Source organism: Aythya fuligula, chromosome 3 (genome assembly GCF_009819795.1).
Source record: "Aythya fuligula isolate bAytFul2 chromosome 3, bAytFul2.pri, whole genome shotgun sequence".
NCBI classification, from domain to species: Eukaryota; Metazoa; Chordata; class Aves; order Anseriformes; family Anatidae; genus Aythya; species Aythya fuligula.
The window spans coordinates 106,455,951-106,464,034 of NC_045561.1; the positions used below are offsets into that span (position 1 = coordinate 106,455,951).

Sequence of the window (8,084 nt, forward strand, 5' to 3'; positions counted from 1 at the left end):
CAGTGCATATCCATCTCCAAAGTGTGGACGTATCAGTGTTTGTATGTATATCAACATTAAATATGGACAATATGGAAGACAATGACTTTAAAGGAACAAATCAAAAATAATTGAAAATAATTGGATAAGCTGAGGAATATCCTTGAATGATGAGTGTAAATAAATTGTTTGCATATCTGGTGAAACAAATACTAACATGCTGCAACCTTTTAAAGGCTACTGAAATGTGAAGAAAATTAAATCAACACCACCCACACTTTTTTGTCCAACTAAATCATACATACAAATTCATAAAGCTCAGCATAAGACTTCAAATCTTTAAAGTGCAAAGCAGACATTGACTAATCAATGAAATCTGCCATCTTGAACCCAAAGTGCATTTTGGAAATGGAGGCCAAATCACGAAGTCCAGGCACGCTGGTCCTTAAACATCTCACCAGCTTACTGCCATGGGGGCCAGTAGAGGTCTGGCACTCCTCTATTTTAGGGTGCACGACCCCTCCATAACTGACATCAGGCAGTTGCCACTTCCCAAATGAGTCTTAATTCACTACAGGGTATCCAAAGTAACTGGCAGCACCCTGTGCTTGAACAGCATGTACCTTGAAGCTTGAAGGACTTGCTTTCTAGAGGCCCTTTTTACACTCAACCAGAGCCCACTGAGGGCTCCTCAGGAAGGCGAGCGTTCAGCCACTTCTACGTTGAGGGGCAAAAAGCAGGCAAGGGCGAGTTGAGGGGGTCTGGCAGGACTTGCTGCCTGCCTAGTGGCCATTTTCGAGCGGCTGGCAGCCACTGCTGGCGCTGCCACCCTTACTGTGGCAGCCGTAATGGCTGGGTCCCCACAGGTGAGGCGGGTGGGATAGCAGCCGCCATTTTGCCTCCCCTGGCGACCCCGCGCTGCTGCTGCTCCTGTTCGCGGTTCCCCGCCGGGCACCCCAACAAGAGTGCAAATGCTTTAATGCCTCCCCTTCCCTGAGGCCTCACAGCTTTGGCCACTGAAGCACAACATGTAGGCGAGGGGGCATCGCCACGCGGGAGGGCGCAGCCCGAAGGCTGCGATATGGGGGGAGGTGGGGGGCAGGGGACGTGATAAAGGAGCCAGTTTGGAAGACCCCAGGCTCATCCCCACCACCAAGCGAGGGAAAGGAGGGAAGGAGGCGGCGCAGCCCCCTCCGCACACAAAGCGGCCGCCCGCCGGCAGCCATCCTGCGAGCAACGCCCCGCAGTCCCCGCCTCAACCTGCAGCCTATGAGCGAGGAGGCGCCACCCCGCAGCGGCCACCGGATCGCGATCGCTCGCCACCGGGCTCGCCCCCCTCCGCCAAGCTCCGCCGACGAGACAGCGCCGCGCTCCCGGCCCCGCCGCCCTCCCGGCCCCGCCGCGCCCGCGGGGAAGGAGCCGAGAGAGCGGTGGGTGCCCGGCGGCCGGGGGGGGGAAGATGAGGTGGGAGCCGTGCCGAGCTCCGCCGGCCCTCCGCAAGGTGTCGCCGTCCGCAGCGGAAAGCCGGGGCCCGCGGCGGCTCCGCCGAGTGTTCACGTCCCGGGCGGCGGGGAGGGAGAGAGGGGGGCGCGGGGCGGGGGGTGTGCGTTGGGGGGGGATGCGGGCAAACCCCGCTTGTCTGAGGGAGGTGCTCGTTCCGGCAGGATGGTTATTAACAATTTGCAAAGCCCCCAGTCGGGAGCCACTCCGTCTTCCAGCCACTTCTTTATTCCTCTTTTTTTTTATTATCATTATTTTTTTTCATTTTTTTTTTCTCGCCCTGGGTGTCGCCGCGGCTTGGGGGATGCCGCTCCTCCCGTGAGCGCCCCCCCCTTGCTGCGGGGACGAGGGGAGGGGGCGACCCGAAGGGGACGGAGCTGGGGCACGGCTCGGCTCGGCTCGGGGCAGCCGGGCCCCCCCTCGCGTGCAGCGGGACCGGGCCCTCGCCCTGCCCCGCATAAAGAGCAAATGGGGCTTTTGGCGCCAAACGCCAGGCGCCTCCCTGCCTTATGGAAATCAGGAGGTGGGGTTTTGCTGCTCTCGCTTCACCCCCCGTCTTAATTTTTTATTTTTTTTTTTTAATGCCTCCCCGGGTGTGTCAGCTTTTGCTGTCCTTTTTTTTTTTTTTTTTTTTTTTTTTTTTTTTTTTTTTTGGTGTGTGGGGGAAATAATAGCTAGGAGCTTCAAAGCCTGCCAGTGACAGTCATCTGTCTGCAAGCAAAGGGTGGTTGTGGAGGCTTGGGTTAGCCTCGGGGGCTGCGCGGGCTCAGTAAAGTGCAACATACAAGATCATCTGCTTTTTTTTTTTCCTTTTTCTTTTTTTTTTTTTTTCCCCTTTTTTCCCCTTCCCCCCAGCCCCCCGCCACTCCTCCCCCTTGCAACACCCACCACCATCACCAAGGAGGTAAGAAGAGGAAGCTGCAGGGTCTGGGCTGTAATAAGCAGGAGGACAAAAACCCAATGAAATAAATACAATTCCCCATCGCGTTCGAGTCGCGAAATCAGGGAGGATGGGAATGGAGAGGAAGTGCAGGGGCATTGCAGTGCGTGAATGGGTTTTTCATTGAGCAGAAGAAAATCCCGGCGGATATTTTGGTTTTGTTTTGGAGCTGTCGCGCTGAGCTCGCCTGGGTTTTGTAGGTGCCTCTTTACTGCTTTGCATTTTTTTTAACGGTTTAATATATTTCAGGAGCAGAAAAATGTACAATACTGGAAGTGATCAGGGGGCGGGGCAGGGGGAGAGCAGCTGAGCCAGGCTCGTTTCTTTGCATTTCATCATAAGGCTTTTAATGGATTTTTTTTTTCCCCCCTTTTGGTCGCCGTTTAAGCGTCAGCTGTTCTCAACCCAGCCAAACGCTTTCCCTTCGCGGCACGTTAACCGAGGCGAAGGGAGAGACGCTGAGCGGCTCCTTGGGACTTAAAAAGTCATCTTTTATTTTTATTTTTTTTTTGTTAAATGTCTGATGCAACCCAGCTCTTGGAAGAGGAATGGGGTGCGGGTGACTGGTCGTGGCTAGCGAGTGGGGGGTCCGGCCGAGGTAAGGGGGCGCGCATTTTCCGCGGGGGAGATGGGGAAAAGTGCTGCTTGCAGGAGGCTTTTAGTGCACCAAGGGGCAAAATCTGCCAAGTTGTCGCCCTCGCAGCCTCTCCATTTGCTCTCGTCTTGAGCTGGAAGAAAGGGGGGACAGAAACTTCTGTACCTTGTTGGCAAATCACAAGGCTTTGTTGGTGGCGCCGGGGTGATTTTAGTGCCTTTTTTTTTTTTTTTTCTTTTTTTTTTGTAACGTGTGTATGTGAGATTATTACATAAGGTCGATAATTTCTCTTGCTGCTGAATTTCTCCTCCTCCTCCCCCCGTGTGTTTTGTGTGGATTTTTCTCTGGCTCGCTTTGAGTGAATGAACTGGCGATTTGCGAAGTTGCGAAGAGCCCCCTCCGCCCCCTTTTTTGCATCCCCCTCTCTCTTTGCGCTGCTCTGCAGATGACAAAAGGAGTAAACTTCCTCTACTTTTGCTGGCATATTAAGAGGGCTTTCTGGGGAGATTACGGTATCAAAGCCTTGCATCTGTCTACAGTTACTCTGCTGCTTTGAGCATTTGAAGGAGTCCGGGGAGTGCTCTGTGCAGGAGCGCAGAGGTGCTTTGCATCCCTGCCGTACCTTGCTGGGTGTCCTCCCGGAGAGAGCCCTGCACGTCGGAGCTCTACCTGGCCCTTTTCGTTTAATGCCCGAGTCGGGAGGAAAGGTGTGCGATGCATTTTTGCTCGACTTGCAAAAGGCTCCCGGCTTCTTGCTGTTGATGATGGAATTACCGTGTTTTGGTTTTGTTCTGTTTCATGGCTTTTTCACTTAAGAGTAAGGGAGTTACAGTCGCGTCTGTGTGTTTCTTCGTGTTGTAATTATTATTATTTTTTTTTATCATCATTTTTTATTTTTGGTTTAGTTTCAGGTCTTGGGAGGACCTCTCTTTCCCCTTGGTGGAAATACCATAAAACCTGCCTCTAAAACAATTGCCCGACCCGGGAACCCGCAAGAAGACCCCCGTAATGCCAGGAATGGTCAGCAAAAACCCCGACCTCGAGTTTGACTCTTTGCAGCCCTGTTTCTACCCGGACGAAGATGACTTTTATTTGTGCGGCCCGGACTCTGCCCCCCCTGGGGAGGACATCTGGAAAAAGTTTGAGCTGCTGCCCACCCCTCCCCTGTCTCCCAGCCGGGCAGGTCTCCAGGAGCACCCCCCGGGAGGGGGCCCGGTGCCTTGGGGAGGGGCAGCACTGGGGGGCTGCCGCCCCACCGACCACCTGGACTGGGCGTCCGAGCTTCTCCTGCTGCCCCCGGAGGCCGACCTGTGGGGCGGCACGGACGGGGGGGACTTGTTCGAGTCGGGGCTTGGCGTGACCAACAACCTCAACTCCATCATCATCCAGGACTGCATGTGGAGCGGCTTCTCTGCCCGCGAGAAGCTGGAGCGGGCGGTCAGCGAGAAGCTCCAAGGCAAGCCTCCCGCCACCACCACCACTGCCGCCCCGCCACCACCCCCCCCGGCTGCTGCCACCACTGCCCTTGTCACCACCGCCGCCGTCCCTGCCGTGGCAACGGCTGAGTGTGTGGACCCAGCCGTTGTCTTCCCCTTTCCTGTCACCAAAAGGGAGGCAACGGTGACGGGGACGAGCCGAGGGGTGGCGGGCGGCGGGGGGGCGCCACGGGGCTCTCGGTCGCCACGTCCAGCTGGGGACAGCCGGGCCAGCAGCAGCAGCTCTGGAGACGACACCCTTAGTGACTCGGGTGAGTGCATGGGGGGGTGATGGTGGCCTCGAAAGAGAGGAAGGGGCTGGGCGGGGGGGTGTGTGGGGTGCGGGTTGGCCAGCAGGCGGCAGCAGGCACGGCAGGGATGGGGATAGCGGCCCCATGGGGAAGGCATGGGCAGGGGTCTGGGGCTGGTGGCCCAGCAGGAGATGGCCCTGAGGGGCAGCAGGACCCTGCTGTGGTGCTGTGAAGCTTCTGTAACTCCTTCTGTCCCCTTATCCTGTGTCCACCATCCCCAGGGGTGTTTTGGGGGTGAGGAGGGTGGTAGTTTCATGATGAACACACGTTTCGTGGAGGGTGGTGAATATGTCCATAAGTGTCACATTGGGAGGCTGTAGCAGGCTAAGTAGCCTCGCAGAGGATTCCTTGTTTTTGCATGGACAGAACCTAAAATGCCCACAGACATCTCCTGTCTGTGCCTGCACAGAAGTCCAGTTCTGTTGAAAAGTGGTTCCGCCTGTGCCCATAAGCCAATCCATGTGACCATCAGCATAAACTTGGTGATCCATCCCGGGCTGCAGAGCCTGCTGTCCCTTTAATGTCTGGTTTGACAGCTTTGGGTGAGGAAGCACTTCCAACAGCTGTCTTCTTGGCAGAGCACCAAACGCCGGCTTAAAGGGTCCCCGGCGGGAGCAGCTTCACCTTCTGCATTAGAACAAACCCAGCAATTGTTTAGTTTTCCGGCTGCTTTTCCACCAAGCAAGGGCTGTGTTGTGAGTCTGTGCATGCATTTTGCACCCCAGCTCCACAGCTGTATTAAAAATTCATACATTCTGTATGAAAACTCTTTCTGCCACTGAGATCAGTTGGGTGGGAGCCCCACTTTTCTTGAAAAGTAGAGGCAGTTAAAAAAAAACAAACAAAAAGTTGTTAAACTTTCAGAAATCACTTTTCTTTAGTTATTTTGTACATATTTTGTACTTTTCTAGAGCCATAGTTGATTTTAGCTGGTGGGCACACCCTATTTTTACAAATACCAGTTATTTCATTACTGCTTTTAATGTACATGTTTTGTCAGTAAATACATCTGGTTTAATACTTGTTCAGAGTAGTTTCTGAAGGAATAACATCTTTCTTTTTTTTACTTTTTGTCACCAAAAGATGATGAAGACGAGGAGGAAGAGGATGAAGAAGAAGAAATAGATGTTGTGACAGTGGAGAAAAGACGCTCCTCCTCCAACAAGGCTGTTACGACTCTTACTATCACAGTGCGTCCTAAAAATACCACTTTTCCATCAGTCAGGACACAGCAGAATGAACTGATCTTAAAGCGTTGCGCACCAATTCACCAGCAGCATAATTATGCCGCTCCTTCTCCATACATGGAGAGTGAAGATGCTCCACCACAGAAAAAGTTAAAAACTGAGGTGCCCCGTCCAGTAAAACCCATGATCCAACCAAAGTCTAAGAGTTCAAGTCCTCGAAACTCGGATTCAGAGGATAGTGAACGTCGACGTAACCACAATATCCTGGAGCGTCAAAGGCGTAATGATCTACGGTCAAGTTTCCTCACATTAAGGGACCATGTTCCAGAACTGGTTAAAAATGAGAAAGCTGCAAAAGTTGTGATCTTGAAAAAAGCCACTGAATATGTCCATTCTCTTCAGGCAGAGGAGCAGAAGTTATTGCTAGAAAAGGAGAAATTGCAAGCCAGACAACAACAGCTGGTAAAGAAAATAGAGTTCAAGCGGACTTGCTAAGCTTTTTTTTTTTAAAAAATTTTTTTTTTTTTTGGCTGACCAGGACAGTCATTGCCACTTTGCACATTTTTGATTCTTTAAAAAAATTGTGTTTTTTGACGTTAAGAATGTTGGTTTTACTTTCAATCCAGTCCCTGAAGTAATTGACAAACTATATTATCCGGGTACGGAGCAAATGGATGTTCTTGCAAGGAGCTTATTGCAAGACTACCAAACAACAATGGACTGCCTTTGTTTTTGTTTTTTTTTTGTTTTTTTTTGTTAAGAACTGTAGATGGTGGGGATTTTTTTTTTTTATTGTTGTGAGCATTTGGAGCTGCTGATGACATATAGTTGAGTTTAAAACATTCACTCCTAATTTTTATGGTGCTTATGTTCTAACAGATGTTACTTTAGGGGTTAGCATTTGTACCCCTGTGGGAATTTTCTGTAAATACCATCTACACACTTGCCTTTTGTACATGTCTTGGGTTATGAGAGGTGGCTTTTGCTACCAGTATTAGACTGGAAGTTCATACCTAAGTACTGTAATACCTCAATGTTTGAGGAGCATGTTTTTGTATACAAATATATTGTTAATCTCTGTTATGTACTGTACTAATTCTTACATTGCCTGTATACTTTAGTATGATGCTGATACATAACTAAATTTGATACTTATATTTTCGTATGAAAATGAGTTGTGAAAGTTTTGAGTAGATATTACTTTATCACTTTTTTGAACTAAGAAACTTTTGTAAAGAAATTTACTATATATGCCTTTTCCTAGCCTGTTTCTTCCAGTTAATGTATTTGTTAATGTTTGGTGCATAGAACTGGGTAACTGCAAAGTTCTGTGTTTAATTTCTTCCGATGTACATTTAGTGCTGCGTCTTATAGCACTTTGAAATACCTCATGTTTATGAAAATAAATAGCAATTACATGATATGCTATGTACTATTTTTCTTTTAAATTAAGTTCTTTAAAATAAAATCTTTATCTTTGCAATGTTCATGCAATACAAAAACATGGTCCCATATCATGGGCGAGTAAGCTTTCAAACTTGATGCTCTATGAAAAGTCAGCTAGCTAGGACATCTGCATATCTAAAAACTGTAAGAACAGTTTTTCAATTCTTTCACACTTCAGATATCTCTTGTGGTGTCAGGATCATTGCAGGGGACTGGACATACCACAGTTAACAGAAAGACTCCAGTGTCATGAGGACTTCTGGAATATGGACCTGTATGCGGAGAATTGTAAAGGGAGCTGCTGAGGGATTGGCCACATGGAGCAGACAGGTGAAAAGTAAATGGTGAAGGTAGACTTTACTACAGAAAATGAAATATTTGTAGTAAACCAAGATCTTATTGGGCAGTTCTTATTTGCATTACAAAAGGCGTATCCCTAAAGCTGTCTATCATTGCACAGAAGGATTGATGTTCTTTCTTGTCTAGCCAAAGATCCTGCTTGTTACCACTGTGCTAAGTTACTGAAGAATAAAAATCACAGGGAAGTTACAGTTCTGAGGTACAGAGAGCTGCAAGGCATGCGTCAAGTGGTATGTATGTGGTCTGAACAAAATTCGGCAGGTTGCTTTCTGAAGTGGTGTGATGGCATTT

The 8,084-nt window shown here is 49.6% G+C and overlaps 1 protein-coding gene across 6 annotated transcripts; it reads left to right on the forward strand.

The window, feature by feature from the left end:
• The first annotated feature begins 1,330 nt into the window (after positions 1–1,330).
• Positions 1,331–6,722, forward strand: MYCN (MYCN proto-oncogene, bHLH transcription factor). 6 transcript variants are annotated; one of them, XM_032185823.1, is made up of 3 exons: positions 1,331–1,409; positions 3,920–4,761; positions 5,884–6,722. In XM_032185823.1, exons 2-3 carry the CDS (start codon positions 4,023–4,025, stop codon positions 6,480–6,482), a joined length of 1,338 nt encoding a protein of 445 aa, XP_032041714.1. In that variant the 5' UTR covers positions 1,331–1,409; positions 3,920–4,022; the 3' UTR covers positions 6,483–6,722. The 6 variants fall into 6 exon arrangements, with proteins under 6 accessions (XP_032041714.1, XP_032041715.1, XP_032041716.1 ...); XM_032185824.1 differs by lacking the exon at positions 1,331–1,409 and adding an exon at positions 2,341–2,383; XM_032185825.1 differs by lacking the exon at positions 1,331–1,409 and adding an exon at positions 2,416–2,615.
• The last annotated feature ends 1,362 nt before the right edge of the window (positions 6,723–8,084 follow it).